Genomic DNA, 24,852 nt, shown 5'->3' on the forward strand with positions numbered 1-24,852 from the left:
GTCTGGCTATGGGCTGCTGGCGTCCAACAGTACATTCCAGCTGGAAGAAGATTCCTGCTTTTGCCTCACCCGCTGTGGCCACGTTTTGAAGTCACCAGTTACAAGGTGCTGGGCCAGAGGTGAGGGCCAGTGCGGAGCTGCGATCCTACAAATTGCAGTGCTCTCATTTGCACACCCATGTTTGATTATTCTCAAAAGCCAAAAGGTGGAAACCACCCAAGTGTCCATCCACAGGTGAGTGGGGGATAAACAAATGTGGTCCTGCCACACAATGGAATATTATTCAGCCTTCAAAAGGAAGGACATTCAGGCCTCCCTGGTGGCGTAGAGGTTAAGCACCACACTGCGAAGCTGTCGGCAGCCACTGCAGCACAAGTTCGATCCCCCGCCAGCCAAGGAGCAACCCACATGGCGCAGCAGACCTCTCCTGGCTCTCCCGCTGCTCCCCTCAGCAGTGTGTTTCAGTCAGTCCCCTTATTCTGCTCCCCGCCCTGTCTCTGGTGAATCCTCTTACCCCCTGCACCTCTGGCCTGTGCCCCAGCTCTTGTAGGCATAAGTAAATAAATCTTTAAAAAAAAAAAAAAAGGAAGGACATTCTGGCACCTGCGCAACATGGATGAACCTTGAGGACACTGTGCTAAGTGAAACAAACCAGTCACAGCACGACAAACTGTGTGATTCCACCCATATGCCATCTCGAGGACAGTCAACCTCATGGGCTCAGAGTGTGAACGGGGGCTGAGGGCGGGAGAGGCCAGCTAGCCAGCGCGCCTTGGTGCAGGATGGGCGAACCCCGGAGCTGTGGTCAGCACAGCCAGCGGCTGCGTGTCCTGTTTACTTGCAGCCAGGCCCGAGCCCCAAGAGCCAAGGGGTGCCCCTAGCCACCAACCAGCCGGTGCTGGGCTTCCCTCCCTGAGGGCCCTGGGCACGCGGCCGGGGCTGGCGGACAGAGCTTGCTCTCAGGAGACCAGAGGGCACTAGGGTTTTGCGGACAGAGAGGTGCAAAGCTACCAAGAGAGGAGAGAGGGAGTCAGGTGGGTCCCTAAGAATCCGCCTGGTGGACCCTTGGGTGCTGGGCTTGGGAACATCCCCACAGAGCCAGTTTCTGCACCCCCAGAGCAAAGTCAGGATGTGGGAAAGAGGGAGTCACAGACACCACCGGCAGTGAGGGCGGGGACGCCAGGTCCTGGGGGGAGCGGCGTGGAGAGGACACGACGGAGGCCGGTGACCTCGCAGGGACACGTCCCGGGCTGTGCGTGGATGGGAGGAGAGACACAGGACGCGGCCAGAGGACGTGGGGGTTGGGACATGTGAGGGGACACGCCCTGAAGGAGCCAGGAGGGAGAGGGCGGCAGGAAAGGGACGCGGCCCCTGGACACGAGGGGGGTCTGGAGCCAGCCGGGCTGGAGAGAGGCCCGAGGGACGGCGCCCGGGCTGGGCTGCCAGGAGGGTCCTCATGACCTCACAAAGCCGTGCCCTCTCCCCCGGCCTCAGGAGGGGCCTGGTCAGTCCTGCTAGGCCTCCTAGCAGCTGGACGCGGGGCCATGGCGCTCTTAACCCCCCAGGGAGTGAAAAGGGTCTTCCGATTCCAGGTGAAGAGAAAACCTACTTGTTGTTTAGGGCATTTCTTCAGTGGCCCTAAGATGAGGGGTTAAGGGGAGTCCTGGAGGGTAACTCCCCGGGTGGCCCTGTGTCCCCCTTGAGGCCCACAGCAGGGGGCACACAGGAATGCCACAAGGACGGTCCCCCAGCCTCTGGAGCCCTGTGGGAACCCCTGGCCTGCGCACCCCACTGCCCCCAGGGCCAGCTCCAAAGTGCGGAGGCCAGAGGCCCTGGGCCGGCTATGGCGGGTAACGCCCTCACTGAGCCGCAGGGCTGCCGAGCCTGGGACTCGCGCTGTGCCTGGGGAGTGTGGGGGGTGTGTGTGGAGCAGGGGGTTCTGTTGCTTTGGGAGGGGGACGGGGTCAAAGACGCTGCTTTCTCAGATCCAGCTCCAAGACTGAAAGGTGTGAGCTGGAGGGCCTCCTGCAAGCCTCTTCCAGAACAGGGTGTCAGGAAAGGGCCGGACTCAGGCAGGAGGACCCCAGGCCCACTGCGTGCCCAGGTCGGCTTCTGACCTGCATTTACAATCTGATGGGCCGGCGCCAGCAAGGCTGCCCCGGCGGCCTCCCTCCCTCCCCTGGCACAAGCTTCCCCCTCCGCCTAGATCTTCTAGCTGCTGACCCAGCAGACGCTGATGCGGGCATCTGCGGAGGCTCCTAGAGAGGGTTGCCTGGACCAGACAGAGAGCGGTGGAGGGACAGGGGCTGAGGACAGGGGGCTCCCTGCACCAAGTCTGCCACTGGACACGCCCACACACACAGCTCCTCCGGCCAGAACCTCCCGTCACCCTGAGGGAGCAACACGTCTCCACTGGCGGGTCTCCGCTCCATGCCACAAATATTCTTACCACTCCTCTACGGGGTCTTGCTTCTCCTACATCTGTCGATGATCCCTAAGACTCTTCCGAGAAGGGCCAGTCATGTTCTCAAGTGAATGAGTTCTGACGAACACACAGGATAAAAGGGGACCCACCCCAGTCTTTGCCCCCTGGCCTGCCAGAGGGCCTGAATCTTCACAAAGCAAGATACATTTCTTCTGCTAAAGCATTGCCTCCCCAAACCTCTTCTGGTCAGTCATTCACACTTTAGTCTAAGTTTCACTGTCCATCTGGGGCAGCCTGTTGGGAGTGGGCCAGAGAGAAGTCAAACTTTATTTTAGGGAAGCAGAAGGAGCACTTGGGACCCGCTGAGCTGTATGAAGCTGGGGTACTGAGCCAGGCAGTGCTGGAGAAAAGTGCTCTTCCCTAGAAAGGGGAGGCAAGGCTGTCTAAACACAAAGGCATACCCACATACCTAGCCAGGCCTCAGGACTGTGGGGCACCACTAGGGGATCCCAGGACTGTTCTGTGAGTGAAGAGGGCATCCTGATTTCTGTGTCCTGCAGAAACCAGAAGGACGGGAGCACCTGCGGAAACTGCTGAACTGGGAGGAGTTTGATGAGCTGAGGGATGCCCGCAGAAGCATCCTGCTGGACACCTTGTATGAAAGCATCATCTTTGCTGTGGGCAAAGGCTTCCCATGGGTGGGGGTGGCCCAGGTGGTCAAGTTCATGGAAGAGCTGCTCAAGGAAACCAAAGGTACCGGGCATCCAGGGAGGGAGTTGGCAAGGCCTGCCAGGGCAGAAGGGTGCAGTGGACCCCTCTGTGTCCATGGCCCCAGGGGGCCTCCTCACATGCTCATAAATACACAGGCCAGTAGCTTCTGAACGGTGGAGCAAGCAGAATATTCTCACTGAGTCTTTTCACGAGTGTCCTTGGATGAAAAATCTTGCACCATTCCAAGCTTTTCAATACAGAAACAAGAGTGTTTGCTTCTCAGTTAGTCATTCACACTTTAGTATGAATTTCATTCTGAGATCAATACCTCAGGGGCAGGCAGTTGAGAGCGGGCTCAGAGAAATCAAATTTATTTTAGGGAAGTGAGAGGAAGGGGCCATAATTCAGAGCTTTTGTTTTTATCTAACTTTGTTTCTACTTAACATAAATCAGAAGTATCATTGTTTAAAGCTCTTCATTGACGTCCTCTCACACCACTCACCTTGTTCCTGCCATCGGGTTTTCTTGCTGAATGTCTTATAGGAGTCCTTGACAGGTGTCGGCTTGCTGGCAGGGTTGGGGGAGTAGCATCCAGGTGAGTTTATAGAGAGGGTGTGTCCCCCACCCGTCCACTGTGTGGGGCCTTCCTGACAAGAGGTGCGCGTCTCCCCTATTAGTCCATGGCGCGAGGACATGTCATCTACCGATGCCTCTTGAGCTGTGAGATGCACATTCATTCATGAAGCAAATACATGAAGTGGCCCCTGCTGGTCACCGTCCTAGTAACACAACTCAGCCAGGACCCTGCCGCAGGTGCCAGACCCAGTGGGCAAGGCTCGTGAGAATCGGGACAGTCACACACTCACCGAGGTGCCGCAGCCTCCTCACTGACCATAAAGGGGCAAAGAAGACTTGAACCATGAAGGAGCCTGGCAGATGCCTCCCTGGCCAGAGGATGCAAGAAGACATCACCTGCAAGGGGAAACGCACTGCCTGTCCCCTCAGAAGGGGAACCCAGCGTCCTCCTGTGACGCTTCTAGGAAACTCGGGGCCTTCTCTCCATGGGAAAGCACCAGATTGGGGACGTGCATACAGCCCCTCTCCAGTCAGCTTCAGAAACATTCAGGTCGCAAGAACCAAGGAAATACAGAGGCGCTACGCCAGCTGAAAAGGTGCCAGGAGACCAGACGTGTGGCCCCAGGTTGGGCCTTTGACTACAAAGGACACTACTAGGACGCCCAGAGAGATGGGGGTGAGGCCTGGACAGTGCTGTGTCCAGGGCGACCCCGGTCCTAAAGGCCATGGTCACAAATGCCTGGGACATGAAAATGTTGATTCTTCGTACTAATGTTTCCAGGCTTTTCGAGATGTAACTGACAAAAAACATTGCATGCGTTGAAAACACAGTGATTTGCTCTGGGCCTATCGTGAGGGACCACTTACCACGATACGATTAGTTAATATCAGCACCTCATCTGGCTCCATCTTTTTCCTTCTTGTGATGAGAATGTCTGAGGCCTCTTCTTAGCAGCTTTTAGGTGGAAAACACAGAATCGTTAGCTAGAGCGACCGCAGGGCCTGACTCCCCAGCACCAGGGATCTCACGGCCTGTCCACCTATGCCCCCACCTCTGGCAACCCCCATCTGTTCCTGCCTCCGTGAGTTCAGGGTTGTAGGGTAAGGTAAACAGTGTCAGGCTTTTGTGCCCTCCTGCCATTAAGATTGATGATGGATCCTGCAGTCCTGCATGCATGCCTGATGGCGGCACCTGGAGTGGGGTGTGGGCATGGGTAGGTGGGTGCACCCGGGCTGAGAGACTGGGCTTATCAGAGCGGCGTCACGGGGACGCCAGCAGAACCACGAGAGAGAACAACGAACGGGAGAGTAGCAGAGAACAAGTCCCCAGAGAAGGCCGGAGAGCCCAGGTAGAGTGAAGAGTTGCTGGGGGCTGGGAGGCCTGCCAGCCTCTGGCCCCCCAGCACCCCTGCCTGCCGTGTGCCTGGTAAATCCCAATAAAAGCCTGCAAAGCCACTGAGGGCTCCAGGACGCCTCACTCACGCGTCTGCTCGGGTCATGGAGATCCTGCTCCGTGTCCTCCGGCCGTCACAAGGGTTTATTTCCATTTCCCGCACGCGGGAGACCACAGTGTTTCTCTTCCTAACGCGGCTCCCCTGGGGACGTGTTCGGGAGCGGGGCCGAGGTCGCTCGGCGCCCCCCTTTTCAGTTTAAGGAACCTCCTTACTGTTTCCCGCGGAGGCCGCGTCCACTGCAGGAGAGGCCCGTCCTCGCTGCACCTGTTAGCGCTTCTCTCTTTGCGGAGAGTCATTAACAGGTGGGAGGTGTTCCTCTCCTCGGTTTTGATTTGCATCTCCCGCTGACTAAAGCTGCCGTCCCCTCCACGGACCCGTCCAACACTGTGTCGTCTTCAGAAAAATGTCAGCCGGAGTCCTTCAGCCATTTTCTAACTGGATTATTTGGGCATCCGCTTTCGAGCCGCGGGGGCCCCTATCCTCTGGCTGCCGCGCCCACGTGAGACGCGGGGCCTGCAGCTGCTGCTCCCGTTCCACGGCGGCGTCCGTCTTGCTGAGGGTTTCCTTCCTGGGCTGCTCCTCGGGGCCAGGTGTTCGCCTGTGCTGATTTCCCAGTTTTGCCTTGTGCTTAGAGATCACGTCCAGGGGTTTCTTCCTATTTTCTTCTATAAGTTTTGTGGGTTCGGGTTGTACTATTTTTTAAGAGACTTTACTATTTTGAGCAAGTGTAGGTTGGCAGCAAAATGGAAAGTACAGAGATTCCCCCCAGAACCTCTGTCCCCCCATGCACAGCCGCCCCCGTTAGCAACACCCCCATCTTCAGAATGTTCCTTTTTTATCCCTGAGGACCCTACACCACACCATCGGCACTCAGGGGCCACCGCGCTCGTTAGGGTCGTCCTCAGCGGTGTCCCCTCCGTGGTGTAGACAAATGGGTCATGGCGCACCCCACCATTCCAGTAGCCTCCAGGGAAGACTCACTGCCCTGAAAATCCTCTGCGCTCCGCTTACTCAGCCCCCCACCCCCACCCCTGTAGCACTCACTGATCCTGCACTGTCCCCAGCGTTTTGCCTTTTTCAGAACGTCGTGCAGCGCCCCCGCGCATGGTAAGTGGCCTTGTCATGTGGCTTCGTCCACCGAGTCACGTGCGGTTCCGCTTCCTCCGTGTCTTTTTGTGGCGAGGCAGCTCATTTCTCTTGGGCTCCGAGTGGCTGCTCTCAGGATGACACAGTTTTCGTGTCCACGCACGCTGAAGGGCATCTTCGTTGCTTCTGAGATGTGAGGGTGTCAGACCAAACAGCGCTACACCTCTGCGTGCCGTCTTCCTGCGGCCCAAGTTTTCAAGTCCTTTGAGGAAATACCAAGGAAGGCCACGGCTGCCCCCGGGTCACCCGCAGGAGCGCGCTCACTGGCTGTGTTGGAAACCAAACTGCCTCCCAAAGACGCAGCACTGTGCACTCCCACCAGCAATGAGTGGGCGTTCCCAGCACCCCACATCCTCGCCTGCACTTGGTGGTGTCTGTGTTCTGGGGCTGGGCACTCCAGTGGGCGGGCACTCACGCCTCACTCCCCTTTCCACGCGCATTTCCCTGGTCATCTACGATCAGCTCGTCTTCCCAGAGGCTCATTTGCCGTCCATATATCTTTTGGGGGGAGGTGTCTGTCAAGGTCTTCACACGTTTTTCAGCCAGGGTGTTTTCTTATTGTCAAGGTTTAAGAGTTCTCTGTTTATCTTGGGTCACACTCCTTTGCCAATATGCCTTTTGCAAATATTCTTCCAGTCATGACTTGTCTTCTCAGTCTCTTGACATTGTCTTTTGCCCAGGAAAGATTTCAGATTTTCATAAAGTCAGATTACCAATTCTTCTGGTATCAAAAAGGTCACCAAGCCAAGGTCATCTCGATTTTCTCCCGTGGGGTCGTCTATGAGTTTTATAGTCTTGCAGTTTCCATTTATGTCTGTGACCAACTTTGATTTCATTATTGGAAAGGGTGGAAGGTCCATTCTAGAATCACTTCCCACCTGTGGACATCCAGCCCTTCCAACACCAATGTTGCGAGATCACCCTGCTCCACCCGCAGCTCGACCCACAGCCCCACCCCGTTGGCAGAGCGAGGCTGATGTGTGTGTCTGTTTCTGGACCCCAGTCCACGCCATGGAGCTCTTGTCTCTCCCACACAGCCCCGCTCGTGTACTCTGTTGGAAACTTCTCTGTATTGAATTTCATCATTACGGAACTACATTTTCAAAATATCGTATTGTTTTAAATGTGGGGCACATATGAGATCCCCCGCTGGCCTTTTGACCAAGATCTCCAACAGTTGCAAACAGCACAGCTCATGTCCTGTCCCCGGGGCATGCTGTCCCCACCCCCAACGCACCAGGCCCCACCCCCAGTGCGCGATGCCTCGTCCTCCAGGGCACTCAGCGCTTGCCCCCCAGTCCTGCCAATGGCCCCTTCCATCCTTCCCTTCTCACCCCTGCCACTACCGCCTCTCCTCTGCACTCGCCTGCCTCCATCTGCTGGCTGCTCCTCTGCTTTCGAGTCTTGCCCTTCGGTGCCCCTTCACCCAGCTGCCATGGGAGTCTCTCAGACACAAACGCAAGCCTCTGCCCGGTCGCTTCAAGCCTCTCCGTGTTCCCATTGCACGCCCGACGTGCTCGCGAGTCAACCCATTCCGTGGGCGCCTTTCCACACTCCTCCAGGCCCGCGCCCCTGCCCCGTGGTCCCATCTGAAGGTTTGGGCAAGAAGGACAAGGCATTGCTCAGAGGCTGTTTTCACAACTTCTTGGGAAATTCCATCCCGCCCCAGCCAGCCGCAGCCGCCCCCAGGCCCGCCCTGGCATCCCTCTGGGTCCTGCTGCCCCTGCGCCCAGCCACGTGGGTACCAGAGTTCAAGCCCGTCCTCTGAGCTCTGCGGTGGCGCAAGGCCAGAACAAACACTGATGAGTGGGAAGAGGAATGTCAGCCCTGAGCAGGTGGGAACTCGGGCGCTTTCAAGTTTCCATCAGAGCCTTCCACGGCCCAGCCCTTGAGAAACAGTCGATAGTGATGCAAACCCTACTTCAAACCCAGGCGGTTAGATCGCGCTGGGGCTTTTGGCAGTTCTGGCCACAGAGGGACTGCCGCGCCGACACAGGCGATCGAGGTCCTGCGGGCTTCTAAAACCTCGCATTGGAAGGAGGCTTAGGGATCAGAAACTTAATTCCCTTCATGACAGGGAGCTGCCTCAACCAGCTGATGAAGCTCTTCCAGCCTCTGCCGGCAGCCGCCAAATAAGGGGGATGCTCCCTCCGTCTTAGTCGCTGCACCCCTTTGCAGGACCACCTTGTATTTCTTCCTTATAGGCAGCTCCACCTGTCCTCGTCACGTTTACTTGGCCACAGTCTGTCTTCTAGAAGCCGATGCTTAATGAGCTTTATATAATGTGACTATTATGTCCTCTCATTTAGATACCCCCAGTGCCTTTTATCATTCTTCTGTGGCATCACACCATACATCTCCCCACCCCAGTTCCCCCCATCACAGCCCTTTCAGCCTTCTCCAGGTATTCTTGTGTTTGTCAATATCATTCTTAAAAAATGTCATCCAGGTCCAAACACAATACAACCTGCATTTAGATCAGTGACGTGATCAGGAAGGGATTTTATCACCTCCCTGTTCTGGTGGTGATGCTCCTGTTTATATAGCCTGTGGGTGCATTTATGGTATTTGCTGGCATCACAGTCACATTGATTTACATTGGGCAGGCAGACCACTAAAATTCATCATCATTTTCCCCATCTTGCCCTTGTGCAATCGCTAGACCTCAACATTTCTGGAGCCTGAGTTTGAGTCCCAGTTCTGCCATTTCCTCGCTGTGTGACTTTGGTGATTCCCTTAAACTTCCTGTGCTTCAGAGCCCTCTGCTGCAAAATTGGACAAGAATGGCCCTGGCCTGTGGGGCATTGGGGAGAGTCGATGAGCTCACGTGTGTAAAGCACTTGGACTGGTCACTGGCAGATAGGGAACCCTGTAACCTTGTGGTGGGGCTGGCTGAGATTATTGTCCCTACTCCAGGGGGTCTCCTTGGAGGTCCGGGGCACCCAGGCATTCCCACGGGCTCTGGTGTGCTATGGAGCCTTCAGCCACAGAGGCTGCCTCCCAGCTCTGTCTGTAATAGCTCCTGCCTTCGCTGAGTTAGTTCCGCTCTGATTCTTTCTCTCCCATCTGATGAAATCGGAACCACACTTCCTAGGCCTGCACCACGGTCTCTAAAGGGCTGGCCCACATGGGCCCTCTATTCCCCCGTCCCCACCAGCTCTTGGTAACCCAACTCCCTCCTGGACCCCAGGCCTGGGACCTGGGCATCTCACCCCAGCCCTGTCTACTGGCAGGTGTTTCCAAATCTCCCCTCCACTCAGCCTCCCTCCGGAGGCCCAGCCCTGGCACCCGCAGGCCATGCTGACTAAGAGCCCCAGCCTCCGTGCCACACCACCTCGGCTCCGCCTCCAGCTCCCCGAACTCCACCCCTGGGGCCAGTCCTGGGCCTCCAGCATCAGGCCCAGTTGGGGCCATCTCCCCATCACGACCCCCCAGAGCCCTGGACCACTCACCCCTGATTTCAATAAGCCCCGTCCTCTCCACAGCCTGCGGGGGCACTGCGTTCCCCCATCCCAGACCCTCCGTCCACCTCGCTTTCCTCTACCCGCTCAGTTCTGACCCAAACTCCTCCCTCGAGACCTAACTAGACAAAAAGGAAAGTCAGACCAGGGGGGCGGGGGTCAGATGTCTGGAAAGGGTGTTCACCCTCTTCACTTTGTCCTTCTGTCTGTCCCTTAGCGCCAGTCAGGGACGGGCACATGGTGCCATGCTGAAGAAATGAATGAATGAATGAATGAATGAATGAGTGAGTGAGTAGGCTCTTGATGCACTTGAAAGCCATGTGTTCAGAACACAGAGAGAATGCGCCAGGGCCCTACTCATCTCGGCCGCTTCGCTGTGGGCTGACATACAAGCCACATCAGAGGCAGCAACGCAGAGTGACCAGGCCCCAAACTCTGCAGCCAGAGATCTGGGCTCAATCCTCCATCACGTATTACTGTGTGACCTAGTGCACTGGGCTTGACCTCTCTGTGCCGCTTTCTCCTCATCCTGAAAAAAGTGAGGGCAAACATTCCAACACACCGGGCGGCTGGAGGGGTTGACCCAGACAGCAGGCAGGACAGCAGAGTGAGGGGACACAGTAAGTGCCCCTCAGCCATCAGCCCGGCCCTCCCATGCACAGGGAGGCACTGACAGCCAAAAGATGGTCCAGAAAAGACGCTGCTGCCTCCTGCCCTTGGGAGCTCTCTCTCTATGCCATGTCTGCCTTCTCCTCACCCTGCAGGTGGAATCAAACCAGGGACCCGCAGTCTGGAGGCCTGGACAACCTCTAGCTCTTGGGGGCAGGATGAGCTGGGAGGTCACATCTCACACCGTGTCCCCACTTCCCTCCTTGGACACTTGTCTGTCCCGTCGGGTTGTGGGGTTGGGGTGCAGACAGATGGGGTCCCACCACCCGGTGAGCTCACACTCTAAAATCCTCTCTGGGTGTCACTTTCTTGGAAGGCCCCTCTGCTGAGTTTTGTGTTGCTCCTCTGGCTGGGAAAGTTGGCCTGCGCCGCGCTAGATAAGCAACTTGTCAGACGGCACCTAAGGAGGCGGCGCTTGCACAACAGCACCGGGACCTGCCAGGACCGCCAGCGGCTGGCTTATCTCCCGGCCCATCGCCCCATCCCGGGAGGGGAAGGGTGGCCCTTTATTCAAAAGCATAAGCTGACTCTGTCCCGGGATGCTCTGGTCTCAACTCCAGGCCAGAAAACAGTGCTCGGCACCTCCCCTGCCAGCCTCTGAGGAGCCCTGGGCAGATCCGGTCCTGCCGCCCCTCGGGCCCAGGATGAAGTCACAGGCGCGCAGAGGGACAGAGGGCTGACAGCCCTGCCCGGTGGGAGAAAACTGCGGGAAGGGGTGAATTTTGCATAAACCACCCAGGCCAGGAGGCCAGAGGGGCGGGCGAGGGAGCGCTTGGGGGCCCGAGGCTCCGTCCTCGCCTTGTGGAGCTAGAGAGCTCAGGCTGCCCAGGAAGCCGGTGGGTCTGAACTCTGACCGCAAACCCAGCTCGGGGCTGTGCACATCAGGGAACTGGGGCAGGTGAGCCGCGGCGCCCAAGGGGCAGTGCCTCCCCAGAGCTGGCTCCGGCCACCCAGCAGCTCCTGCCTCTTGTCACCATCTGGTGGGCTCCCCACTCTCGACCATTCAGGTAGGGAGAACCCCGGTCCTGTAGACCTGGCCCCTAACCCTGGGGCTGGTGGAAGTGGGCCTTGATGACCGGGTGGAGGAGGCCAAGGCGGCCAGGCAGACTCTGAGAAGTGTGTCACAGCGCTGTCCTCGGTGTGTCCACCCGGGCGCCCCCCGAAATCCCCAGGGAATGTTGGCCAGGGGGCCAGAGATGGAAGGCCGCCACCCACCTCAACCGGGAGCCAGACCGAGGTGCTCACCGCTAGCCCCAGGCATCCTGCCCCACAGGGGGTTGCTCTCAGGGAATGGAGGCTTCCCCTGGCCCCCCAACACGCCCCGGGCTGGACCAGGATGGGGGCAGCATCTATGTTGGTGGAGGATGGGTTTCTAGAGGCCACAGGTTGAGGTCTTGGGGCAAATGAGCAGTTACCCCCACTTGAGGCCTGGTCCCCACATCCATTCGTCTGCCCAGGCCAGACGGCTTCAGCAGAACGTCCCGCTCACAGGGACGTCGGAAGCCGGGGGGCAGGGCTGGTGTCCTCCGGGCCTCACTCCCGCCTCGCGCCCGCCACCCTGCCGCCTCCGGCAGCCTCGCCTCTGCACCAGGCCCCAGCCGCCTCGTCTCACGAAGGGACCGCCCGGTCAGAGAAGGCCGCCCCCACGGCCTCGTTGCTTTGTTTTGTTTTGTTGTTTGCCTTTAATAAAATTTATGGCTTCACAAAACCATATAAAGCAGGCGAGGGTCCGTCCTCACCTCACCTGCCCGCAGTTCTGTGTCCTTTCCGCTCTTGCCGCCCTCCCCTGGGCGCCGTCTCTGTCCCCTGCGCTTGTTGCCAGCCTGCATGTGAGGAGCAGCGCCTGGAACGGCCCTCCACTGTCTCAGTCCTCTTGCCTAGCCTCGTCGTCTCGGCTGCCGCCCGCCGTCACTCAAGGCACGATTCGTCTTTGTGACGGCGGAGCGGTGTCCCCTGTGTGCACCGATCGCCCTTTATCCAGCCACGGCCGTGGGGGTTTAGGCGGCATCTGCCTCTGGCTGTTGTGAAAATCCCCCGTGAGCACAGGGGCGCGTGAACCTTTTCCAGTTCTTCAGATCAGCACCTAGGAGGGGTATGCCTGGGCCACAGGGTGTTTTCAGTTTATATTTTCTCAAGGAGGCGCTATGCCAGTTTCCACGGAGGCCGCGCCCGCGTGCAGCCCTCCCCGGAGCCTCTCCCACGCGTGTGCCAGGCCATGCTCGTGGGAGTGAGGCCGCCGCGCCTCGGGGTTTCCACTTTCATTTCCCCGCTGGCGAGTGACGCCGCGCGCCCTCGCACCTGCCTCCCGTGGCTGCCCAGGGAGCAGGGCCCGCGGACCTCCGCCCTCCCCGGCTGGGTGCTGGCGGGTTGCGTTAGCCGAGTTCTTTACATTCCTTGGGTGGTGAACCCTCCCATGACCTCATTCCGCCGTAGCTGCGCCTCCAGCGAGCTTCTCTTCCAGGAGTCACATTCTGAGGTCCTGGGGGTTAGGCTTCGGCGTGGATTGGGGGGACTGTTAATCCGCTCCAGAACACGAGCGGGGCCCCAGCTCACCAGAGGAGACTGTGCCGTAGAAAGTTCCCAGCTCCCTGAGGGCCGGGCGTGCTGTGAGGAGGAGAGTCGGGGCAGCGGAGCCCCCGCTGTGGCAGCCTCCGGAACCCCCCTGTGCACCCCGGCCACGATTCGGAAGGTGAGAGGACTGAGGCCCAGAAAAGTCCAGAAACTTGTCCCAGGTTGCACCTGACAAATGCAGCCGGAGCTCCAGCCCTGGCCTGACCAGAACACACGCCGTTGACCTTCCTCTTGCCCGGCGGGATCTGCTCGCAGGCCCGTGAGGGTCTGAGGAACAAGAGCCCGGGAGCGCCCTGGCTGCGCGCGGAGCCTGCTGGGGCGGGGAGAGCGGCATCAGCCTGGAGCAGGTCAGCACCTCGGGGCTGGGTTTCTAACTGGGTCAGCGGGACGCACAGCCGGGCCTGTGAGCTGGGCCTGGCAGGCAGCTGCAGCTGGGGTGGCTCAGGCCCAACTGTGCCAGGGAGCCAGTGTGCTGGCCTGGATTGGCACCCGCGTGTGGGCAGGCAGTGCTCTGGACACCGGGCCATTGACCTTAGGAGTGACCCTGTGCCCTACCTGGCGCTGTGCCCTACATGTAACTTCTGTGTCCTTCCTCGGCCGGCTGGGCATGCTGGGTGGCCTCGTAGCCCCCGGCATTGAAGGGGACCAGGTGTGTGTCCGTTCTCAGTCTGGGTGCTGTGCTGGGCGTGAGAGGGCAGGAGACCCTTGGTTGTTTTCATGGCAGGACCAGGAATGATGACAAGGACCTAAGGCCAAGCTCCCGTCACCAAGTCTGGGATGCTGCAGAGCCCGACCTGATGTGCCGAGGGGCCTGTCCACTCTGTGGAAACACCAGAGCTTCTTAGAGTTGAAAGGGACCCAAGTGGCCGCCTGTCCAGCACCCACCACCATGCGCACATCAGTCCTCTCTCAGCTACGTGCCTCCTCATTCCTTAACCCACTCCACTATAGACGCTTGCTTCTAGAAAGTTCTCCCTGTGGCTGCACTGGAATCCGTCTCCTTGAAGCTTCTGCTGATCGCCTCTGTTCTGCCCCCCGAGCCCTCCCCAGTCAGCCTAACCCTGCCCCTCACTGAGCCAACCCCAGAGCCCCCCACGCACTGCCAGGGACTGCACGTGAGCCGGGACCCCATGTGGTGCTCCAGGCTTTTGGCAAAGATCACCTCAGCTCAGCTCACTGGGTGGGCACTAGTGCCCCCTCCTGATACGGCGCCGCTGAGCTTCAGAGAGGGTCGCGACTTGCCAATGGTCACTCAGCGCAGAACCAGCACCGACCTTGAGACCCTCTGGCCCAGAGTCTGTCCTTCCAGCATGAAGTCCTGGGGGCTGAGGCAGGTGCATTGAGAACGAGTTTGCCAAGCAGACGAGGTGGCGGGGAGACCACTGTGGGCAAAGAGGAGGCCTTGGCAAAGCCCCTGCCCCTGGCGGGCGTTAAAACGCATGTCTGCGCTTGCGCTTGGAGTCCCAGGAAAGTGGGCAGGATGGAAAATTTTAAAAAGCAAATAAAATCCATCACTAGGTTTTTTGTTTTTAAGACAAATCAAGAAACCACAAAACTTAGTGAGTGGGAAACAGTAGGGTGGTCCCCCCAAGAAGGAAACACAAAATCTCCACTCAAACCTAGCAAACACACCGGGGGTACAGACCTGGAGACCCTCCCTAGGCCACCAGCAGCTCTGAGCACTGTGGGTGCCCACCAATGTCTCTGACCTTATAGGGAAGGTCAGCCTGCACCCCTGTTCATAGATGCTCGGCTCACAAAAATCAGGAGATGGAAGCAACCTCAGGACCATCAGCAGATGAACAGATAAACAAAATGTAGCCCACACGGTGGAATATTACTTGGTCATAAAAAGGAAGGCTGTTCTCACGCCTGCTACCACACCGATGCGCCTTGAGGACGTGCTGCTGAGTGACGAGGCCGCCGAAGGACGAACGTGCAGGATCCGCTGCTACCAGGGCCCCAGCGTGGTCAGACTCGCAGGGACAGAAGTAGACGGGAGATCCTGGGGACCAGCCAGAGGGAAGTCCGTGGAGCTAGTGATTACTGGAAGTGAAGTTTCAGTTTTGTGATAAAAAATGTCCCACGGGCCTCCCCGGTGGCGCAGTGGGTTGAGCGCAGTTCTGTGAAGCTGTCAGCAGCCTCTGCAGCGCGGGTTCGATTCCCGGGCGGCCAGGGAGATTCCCACATGGCGCGGCAGACCCCTCCTGCCGCCCGCTGCTCCCCTCAGCAGTGTGCTTCGGTCCTTCTGCCTGTTCTGCTCCCCACTCTGTCTCTGGTGAATCCTCTCAAGCCCCACACACCTCTGGCCTGTACCCCAATTCTTGTATGCATGAATAAATAAATCTCTTAAAAAAAAAACCCACAGCAGCACAGCAGCGGTGGCGGGGGCTGCACCGTGACGTGAACGGACTTAGTGCCTCGCACTGTACACACAAAACGATGTAAAGGGCTAAAAAGATAAGCTCTACACTCTGTGTATTTTATCACAATAAAACAAAATTAAAGTGGCCTCCCCTGGTGGTGCGGTGGTTGAGAACTGGGCCGCAAGGCTGCCCGCAGCCTCTACGGCGCTGGTTCCGTCCCCGGCCGCCGGCGAGGGTCCCACGTGGCGCGCAGACCTCTCCCGCCGCCCGCTGCTCCCCTCAGCAGTGTAGAAAAAAATAAAATAAAAATAATAAAATAAATAAACAAAATTAAAGTGACAAGCGCTGGTGGAAGAACGACCGTTGTATGTTCCGTGTATTTTCCACTCATCCCTGAAGCACACGTGGCAGCTGTGACGGGCGCCCCTTGGGGTGGGAGATGGGCTGAGCCCCGATTTCTTGTTATTTGTCTAAGCCTCTTTGTTGTTAAGCGGCGGCGCGGGCCACAGCCAAGTGGACAGGTGGACAGAGGACCGGGGTCCTTGAGGCTGGGGAGCGGCACCGCTGTTGGTGGGCGGCGCTGTTGCCGACACCCGAGCGGCAATCCCATGTCCAGAGCTTTCTGGAAAGTCTCGGGGTTTGGTAAATCCAGTCCATCCTAGCAGGTCTGGTCCGTGCTACGGGTGCCCTCGCCGGGGCGGGGAGAGGAGGAAGCACAGGCGACGTCGGGGAGGACCACGTGCTATGGGGCCACACCGAGCAGTCTGACCCAGAGGGCTCCCCGCCGCTCCCCAGATGTGGGGCCCAGCCAAGCCCAGCCTCCCTTCCCCCCAGCACCTGGGTGGTCAGGAAGGAAAGGGCTCCCGCCTCCCGGCCCCACCCAAAGGCCCAGGAGGGAGAGCGCAGCAGACACCAGGGAGGGCCGCGCGCCCGGGGAGGGCCGCCCTGGGCAGAGGCAGGCTGCTCCAGGAGAGCTGCATGCAGAGGCTTCGGGGCGATCCCGCAACCCCGTCATGTTTGGGGTGCTTCCTGGGGGCCAGGACTGCAGAAGCAGTAGACACCGGCCCTCATCTGCCCCAACAAGGGGGCCCTTTTCCTTGCCACAGTTTTATAGACGGGGACACTGAGGCATGGAGGAGCCAAGGACCTGCTCGAGGGACCTGGAAGCAGAGCAGGCGTGGAGGCCCCGTCTGTGCTCCCGTGTTCAAGAGCCAGGCGCCGTCTCAGGAGGCACATGCTCCGGCTCCCGTCCAGACTCCTGTCCTGGGGCCTGGGCAGCCTCGGAGCAAACCCCAGGGCAGAGTCAGACCCTGTCTCCGCCCGGCCCCTCCCTGGGCCCTGCCCAGGTCTCTGACCTCCCAGGGTGCCAGAGCCTTGGCCATGCTGAGCACGCTCTGAGGGTGACAGGGACACCCCCACCACAGTCCTGAACCCTGACTCCAGACCCGTGGGCGGAGCCGGGTCCTAGCTTTGCCTCAGGGGCCGCCGGCAAACCCTTCCCATCCCCAGGCCCTGCTCCCGCCTGGCGAGAACGGACTGAGCTGGCTCCGCAGCTGCAGAGGCGCTCCCAGACCAGAGACCAGAGACGCGCTGCAAGAAGCTGGAGAAACAGCAAATGCTCAAGGCTTGGGCCGCTGGCTGCACCTAAGGACTCTGGCTCCAACAAGGCCTCTGGCCACGGAGCATTCATTTCTATGTGATGCCTTTTGCAGAACATCCTTTGAAAACTGACCGAGAAGGCTGGGGTCCCCGTCCAGTGTCCGCCTCCAGGGACCCCAAAGCTGCGGGAGAGGTGGCTCGCTGCAGGGCCTTACGCAGGTGAAGGCTGGACTGGCAGCAGCTGTGTGCCCTTGATCAGATTCTTGACCTCTCTGAGCCTTAGTCTCTCACAGGAAAGTGGGGCTGGTGCCTCCACCTGCCTCCCAACTGGGAGGAGCTGGGCGGAGGCCACAATGACCCAGGGAATGTGGGGTGCAGTCAGAGTCCCCTGCAGGACCGTCCTGGAGGAAAGCACACCCTGTCTTCTGAGCTGCCCCTGGCATTGGCCCCTGGGGTGATCAAGTTTGTCAATCTTCCTCCCCAAGGGCAGAAAGCGGGACCCCAGGGCAGGGGACAGCGGGTGCAGGGTGGGGGTAGAGGTGGGGCCTGGCACTAGCGCCTGCTCCCCCATAGTGGCCCAGCCCTGGGAACCAGGCCTGGCTGTGGCCTGATGTGCTTCCTACCCGGAGTCAAGGCGGGGGCAACCAAACTGGTTTGTCAGGGGGCATGGGTGCGCCTGGGTCCTCCCCTCATGCCCACCCAGGAGGTGCAGCCCCTCATCACCCTTCCCAGCCCTGCAGGAGGCAGCACAGCCCCCCAGCTCTCTCCCAGTCCCGGGGGCAGCGTGGCGGGAGGCGGCCCAGCACCCCTGGCCCAAGCCCAGTGCCTTTTTGCCCTGATTCTGGAAGCCGGGTGTTGCCATCCCTCCCCAGCTCTTTCCTCCTCCCTGGCCTCCTCCTGAGTCCCTGCACAGGTGCTGGCCTCCAGGGTTTGGGGACCAGCTTCAGGAAGTTTCCAGCAGCCAATGCAAATGAGGGCCACTCCCTGTTATTGAAGAGCAGCAGGAGCAGGTAGGGATCTGTCCGCCCCGCAGCCAGAGGCTTCTCCCTGAGACTTAATCCTCTTTCTGAGTCACCCTGTCTTCTCAACCTTTGGCAAATGGAGAGCGGCCTGGGGTCCAAGAAGGGGGGCCTCGTGTGCCCACTTGGGAAGAACTTGGCTGGAAACCAGGAGTGGATGGAAGAGAGCCTGGGAGCCAGAAGTCAGAATTCGGCCCAGCCAGGCCCACCCCGGGGCTGCACAGCCCCCAGGACAGGACCAAAGCTCAGGCCCAAGCAGGGCAGCCGCTTGGCTGGGGTGCTTGGCACAACCACCGGACTTCTGAGGTCAAGCCTGGCCTTGCCCAGAGCAGCGGGGTCAAGTGCAGAAGGCCAGGGGCCAGCGGTGCTCAACAGCAGTCCTGGCCACCCATGTCTGAGGGGCAGCGGCCCGGCCCCTGAGAGCTCTGAACCAGGCTGGAGGAGGGACAGGCCACCTTCCTGCACGCCCCGAGGGGTGCTGACTCACCTCATCACGCTCACTCAGTCGCCTCCACGCAGGCCTGGGGTGCCACCTGGAGAGCCAGGCCCGATGACCTCATCCCGCTCCCTCCCGGAGGCCCTGGCCGTCCTGTCCAGGCCGTCCCCTCCCGCTGAGATCCCTGCTGATCCCTCGCCTCCCAGCCTAGCACCTCCCGCGGCCCTGCAGCTCTGCTCGGTTCTTAACTGACGTTTTAGGAATCTGTGATCCTCTACCCACACTCTCTCCAGAAAAAGGGTTCATGCAAAACTGTGGGTGTCGGTCTGGGGCTCCAGCCTGGGCCACCCCTGGGTTCCAGGAACTCTGGTTAAGGAGCTTCCGCAAGGGGCCCAGCTGCACACAAGGCACGCGCTTTGCAAACCGAAGGTCTCGGGCCCCACCCGCTCGGGCCCTGTACCCCCAGGCCCCTCGACCGGGGTGCCCCTCCCCCGCCCTCGCCCAATCTTCCAACAAACCCCTCGTCTTTCCACCCTGGCCTCCAGCGACTCTGAGAAACCTCCCCTGGCTCCCGCCCAACCCCCCACATCTTGGATCAGGGTGCCTCCCTGTGCCCCCGCAGGCCTGCACCCCCATAACTCCCCGCATTGCCAGCCGGTCTCCCCAACACCTCGCACAGGCTCGCACGGCTTCAGAGGACACAGCGCCCCTCATGCGTCCCGCGCTGCACGTGGGCAACTAAGAAGCCGCAGAGACCAAAGGTTCCGGGTGGCTTGTGGCCACAAGCAGAAAGGAAGAGGCGCAGCGCGCCCGCCGCGGGTCCCGGCAGCACGAGCCCGCCCCGCAGGGAGGCCCCGGCACAGGGTCAGAGTGAGGTCCCGAGGGCAGGCGACCCCGCGGAGGGCTGGACCCTGTCCCTGCCGGCGGGCCTTTGCCTGGCTCGGCCCTGGGTCACGGCTGCAGCTTCAGCTCCAGCAGCTTCGCATCTCTGCTCCGTCGGGGACACAGGCCCGGGCGGGGCCGTGGTGTCGGCCCCAGCCATGAGGCAGGCGAGGTCGCTGGCCCGGTGGCCCAGGGCTGGCAGGTGAGCAGGTGTGTCAGTGAGGTGAGAAGCGGGGAGGGCGCTGCTCACCTCGCCGCGGAGCAGCCCCTGACCCGCGGCCCTCAGACGTCTCATGTTCAGTCGTGGTTTTCCTCGGTTTGTTGCGGTGTCAGTGACACTTGGGTGTTTACGACGAGCCCCGTGTTCCGGGGTGTGCGTGCAGAGCTGGCCCTGCGTCACGCCGCCGCCTTTGTGCGACAGCGAGAGCGGCCAGGAACTGCCCGCTCAGCAGGCGCCAAGCCCAGGAAACTGGCGCCGCCAGGCTGTGGCGCTGGGCAGCAGGTGCCCGGAACGCACTGATCCCGCACGACTCGGGCCAGGGGTGCCTGGTCAGCATCTGCCCTCACCCCATCACCCCTGCTTCTAGAAGTCTCCCCTTTGTAGACACACCCGGGGGCCCGCACAGGCACCTGCCCTCTGTGCCGCGCCCACTCTGGCAGCCTCCTGGCCGCCGGCCGTCCAGGTCACCCACGACGGGTCGCCTGCATAGTATTCCACTGTCTGGTCGGTTCTGGATGACAAGGACCTGCTCTGAGAAATGTGTCGTTCTGTGATTTCGTCACTGTTCGCCCACCATGCGGGTAATGACCACACCCTGGGCTGCAGAGGCCCGTGGTCGGTGCGCCCTTTCCTTAACCGAAACATCGTTTAGCAGCTCACGACCCGTGCCCCACATTCTCTCAGTCCAGCCATCTGTTGGCAAGCACGGGGTGGTGGTGCTGTCCGGGTGCCAGCCCTTGGCAACCCAGGAGTGGGGCTGCGGATATCACTTCTCCGTCACCCACGCCTATCAAGCCCCAGCGCTATGCATGTCCCTGTCTCTGACCACACACTGCATGTCCTCACGGGCCTCGGGTTCCCGCCGGCCTCCACATGACCACCTGTGCCAGCCAGTCCAAGGCAAGCGTGGCTGGCACCGCCCGCCTGCAGGGCCTCCATCTGTCTGCCGCCCACCTTTCCACTCAGCCCTTGCCACTGTCTGTCGCCTCTCGTAGGTGCCAAGAGCGCAGGTCCAGGGGTGCGCTCAGGGGCCCTGACTGTCCCCATCCTGCTCCTTGCCCTCTGCCCTACTCGGGCTGTCCCCCCCAAGGGCTCTCCCGCCCTCTGCTATTTCAGTTCCGCCAGCCTCTAAGGCCCGGCTCCTGTTCCATCCTCCGTCAGTCCTCGACTGAACATTCCTCTTCTTCTGACTCTGTTCTTTACACGTAAGTCATGACATCTACGCGCGTGCTTCTCCGGGGGTGCTCGGAGGGCAGGGATGCCGCTCACAGCATTGCCAGGACCAAACAGTGTAGCAATGAATAGGCGCCTAGTAACAGCTGGACAAATTAATCTTGGATGGATGGACGGAGGATGGATGGATGGATGGATGGATGGATGATGATGATGATGCATGGGTGGGTGGGTGGATGGAGGAGGAGGGAGGGAGGGAGGGAGGGAGGGGGAGAGAGGGTGGACGGATGGGTGGGTAGCGGGGACAAGAGAGACGGGGGCTTGGATGGACGGGTGGATGGACGGACAGCTGGGTGGAAGGAAGGGAAGGTGGACCAGAAAGGAGAAAGGGACGCGTGTGTGCATGGATCGTGGAGAGCTGGAAGGAAGGACAGGTGCGACAAGAGCGACTTCTCACAGGGCAGAAACCAACCTCCTCCTACGGTATCTCCCGGTGGCCGCCTGCCGCGCACCCTGCACTTGCGCTTGGACGGGTCACGTCATCCCAGCTGACCTCGCGGCAATCCTGGAAAGGAAGCTTTATTCTCCCGTGCTCGGCACTTAAGGGGATGAAGCTGTGGCAGGAAGGGCTAGAGCTGGCTCACGCCTCCAAGCCCAGAGCCCGCCCTGCGCCGCCTGGGCTGGAGAGCTCCCTCAGGCCACTGTCTGTCCCGCACCCAGGGGACACGCGGCCTTTAATTCCACACCCTGCGCTGGCTTCCTCCCTCCCCCGGGATGCTGGGCCCAAATCCAGGGACACCCGCGGCCTGCGACGCACTCCCAGCGGAGCAGGGCACGGCCTGCTGATCTTTCGCTAAGGCCAAGACCCGCACCCTCTCAGCACCTGGGGGAGATGAAGGTGAACATCCCCGCGCACGGCCAAGAGCAAGGAGTAACGTGAACACAGGAGGTGGGGGGGCGCTAAAAATGACGACGTAGACGAGAGAGAAACAGCCTCCCCCAACGGAGCATGGAGCACCCTGGCTGGGGAGTGGGGTGCTACCAGGCTCCCTGGCGGACCCACGCACGGGCGCTGGAGGGCCTCTGCCCGCAGGGAAAGCCGGCTCCCCACTGCCAACACCTGGTCTCCCTCTGCAGCGGAGAGGACCCTGGGCTCCCCGGAGCGCGTGACTCCTGGTCACCACCGAGCGGAGGTGGAGCCTGGGTCAGGGGCCTGGGGGGCTCGGCTGCGTTTACAGCGCCCTTCAGGGTGGCATCTGGATCAGGGCTAGGTCTGGGGCCTGGCAGTTTCTTTCTCTGCCCTTGTCTTGGCCTCTCTCTGCCTGATGTCCCTCAGCAGGGCGGGCACACGGGAGGCGCCCCGTGTTAAGACCCAGTCATATCCCGGGGGAGCCCTGTCTCCCCAGCCTCATCTCTACCCTAGCGCCATCTGGAGAGGGGCAGGGAGAAGGGGGCTCACGCACCCATGGTGCAGCTCTCAGAGCTGAGCCATCAAGTGATAGAAGCAGCATCTGCCCCACTCTGCGACACCACAACCTAACAGCTGCCCGGACGGTGCCCCCCCAACATCTCGGCTCTGCTGCATCAGAGGGCTAAAGGGTTTGAAGTGGAAACGATATAAAACAGCTAAAGTCAGTCTTTCAACCAAGAGTTCAAAGGGGTCTTCGTGGTGGCGCAGGGGTTAAAGACAGTGCTATGAAGCTGTCACCAGCCACTGCAGCACAAGTTCGATCCCCAGCCTGCCAGGGAGCTACCCACATGGCACAGCAGACCTGTCCTGCCTGGATTTCAGTGGATCCGCCTGTTCTGTTCCCCACTCTGTCTCTGGTGGATCCTCTCACCCCCTCCACCTCTGGCCTGTACCCCAGCTCTTGCATGCATAAATAAATGAATCTTCCCCAAAAAAGTTAAAAAACAAAATATAGGTAAGGAGTGGAATAAATATATAGGAAGATATAAGATAAAAATATATAAGATATAAGATAAATAAATAAGTCATTTCACGAAACTAGCTCTGAGCTTCCTAGAAGCCGAGCTAACAACGGAAATGTGACGCGACAGGACTTGCAAGGGAACAAATGGTCACGGAATAACCAGCCGCACAGGGGCTCGGGGCCTGAATGGACCAGCTCTCGGTGCAGCTTTGGCCTGCTTGCCCTTGACGCCCGGCCGCTCTCTGCCCACAGGTTGCTCCATCACCGAGGCCATGACAGTCCTGGCGAGCAAGCTCCGCGATTACCAGGGGCGCTTCAGCACCAAGCACCTGCGGGCGCTCTGCGATTACTGCCACAACACCTTCATCCGCCACTACAGGCTCTACCAGTATGTCTTGGGCCAGGACCAGGACGTCCACCTTTCCGTCACCCACCTAGAGGTGTGCGCGCCGCCCCAGCCCCTGCCGCTGGCCCAGGGCGTGGACAGAGCCACCTGGAGGCGCGAGCAGCAGGTGGCAGAGCTGGGGCTGGCGGAGGCGCAGAGGCGCGCCAGCGTGCTGGTCCTGCAGGAGGCGCTGCGGCTGGAGAAGGAGCAGCAGCTGCACCAGAGGTTCTCGGAGGCACCGCAGGGCCAGGCCCTCAGGAGAGAGGTGAGATGGGGGGCCGCTCCCAGCCGCCTGCAAACCCCGTTCCCATCAAGAGTGTGAGCCAGGCTGGAGACGGAGGCGGACAGGACCCCACAGTCTGCCCACATGGGAGGGGCTGGAGGGGGCAGCACAGCCGGCACCTGCCTGGGCTTCACATGCCGAGTCCCGGGGGCCCTTGAGCCCGTGACCCTTCCCGCCACCCTGAGACATTGCGGCTCGGAGGGGTGGGGAGGGGGCCAGGGGGAGATGGAGGTCTTGGCCAGGTGGAGGAGGCCGAGCAGAGAACCAGACCTGGGGGGTGGGGTGGGGGGGCACCGGGCGCAGGCGGACCTCACCTCCCCAGAGCCCCGTCACCAGCCGGTCCCGTCTCCCGCAGGAGGTAGAAAGCCTGGTCAGCGAGGCCATTCGCGTCCAGGTGGAATGCCTGAGGGCGCTGCTGCAGCACGAGATCCAGGCCACCTTCGACATCCTGGACCTGAAGCTCCAGAAGAAGACAATAACCCTCGGCGCCCCGACCCCCTTCCCTCTCTGCATCACCAGCCAGCCTGGCCAAGACGAGCCTCTCAAGCTGTCCAAAGCGAGCAGGGGAAAGAAAGGCAAAGCCAGGAAGTAGCAGGTCCCGGCGCCGCGGCCTGAAGATGGGTCGGGCTGAGCCCCGGCACCGGCAGCGCAGAGGTTTCTAGCAATTAAAAACCAGAATGACACGCGTCCTCCAGCCCCATCTTTCTGGACCATCTTCCACGGCCTGCAAGCGCAACCCCAGGGCTTCCCTCGCGTGGCGAGCAGGCCGACCGCTCCCCCGTGCCCAGAACCCAGAGCAGGGACGGGACTGGCCTCCTTCCCGGGGGCCGGGAGGCCGCATCGGAGAGGGCGTGTGCTCACGCCGGTCTCCTTGCTGGAGGGCTGGTCGCTGCTCGGAGGACGCGTCCCTCGGGGCACCTGCACCGCATGGAGCGGGAGGCTGTGCTGGAGGCCACAGGCCCAGCTCTGCTGTCCCTCCAGGCCTGGGCCCCAGCTCTCACCTGGGCTTGGGGGGCTTACTGGCTGGTGTCTGTGCCTCTCTTAGTCGGAGAGAGCCCCACCTTCCCTAACACTCTCAAGGGCAAAAGCAGTTGCTCCCACTTTCTAAGGCTCAAGGCTCAGCAGACGGAGCACCTCCCAGTCACCAGCAGGACCAGAACTCAGGCCTTGAGGCTCGCCTCCTGCAAACCTCCGCACGAATCTCGCGCTCGCTGGCTTCCGCGGCGTGGGGCTGACCCCAACAGGCAGACCTCTGGCTGGGAAGGCCTTGGAGGGGAGGGGGCGCTACCCAGAGGCTCTCCCCGTGCCCCCCAGGTCCTTACCCCCACCGCTGCCAGCAGGGAGAGTGCATTATACCTGCGAGGTTTGCTGAGCTCCCAGTGTGTTCCCGAGACCCCAGATCAGGCCCCTTGAGGCCTCCTGCGTCCCTGCTGCTCTCTCCTTCACCCACCAGCTCCTAAGCACTCACCCCTTTGTACTGTGGTTGTCCAGCCTCTCAGGGCTGGCCACAAGGACCCGCCCTGTCTCTCGAGACCCTCACAG

General features: G+C 60.5%; 1 protein-coding gene across 1 annotated transcript; it reads left to right on the forward strand.

Annotated features, from left to right (window-relative positions):
- Positions 1 to 1,483: 1,483 nt before the first annotated feature.
- Positions 1,484 to 23,991, forward strand: CUNH8orf74 (chromosome unknown C8orf74 homolog). The gene is made up of 4 exons (XM_037526543.2): positions 1,484 to 1,592; positions 2,986 to 3,178; positions 22,895 to 23,292; positions 23,666 to 23,991. The coding sequence occupies exons 1-4, from the start codon at positions 1,545 to 1,547 to the stop codon at positions 23,900 to 23,902; spliced, it is 876 nt and encodes a 291-aa protein (XP_037382440.1). The 5' UTR covers positions 1,484 to 1,544; the 3' UTR covers positions 23,903 to 23,991.
- The last annotated feature ends 861 nt before the right edge of the window (positions 23,992 to 24,852 follow it).

The sequence above is a fragment of the Talpa occidentalis genome, unplaced genomic scaffold, assembly GCF_014898055.3.
Source record: "Talpa occidentalis isolate TD23 unplaced genomic scaffold, MPIMG_talOcc4v2.1 talOcc4.4, whole genome shotgun sequence".
Taxonomy (NCBI): Eukaryota; Metazoa; Chordata; class Mammalia; order Eulipotyphla; family Talpidae; genus Talpa; species Talpa occidentalis.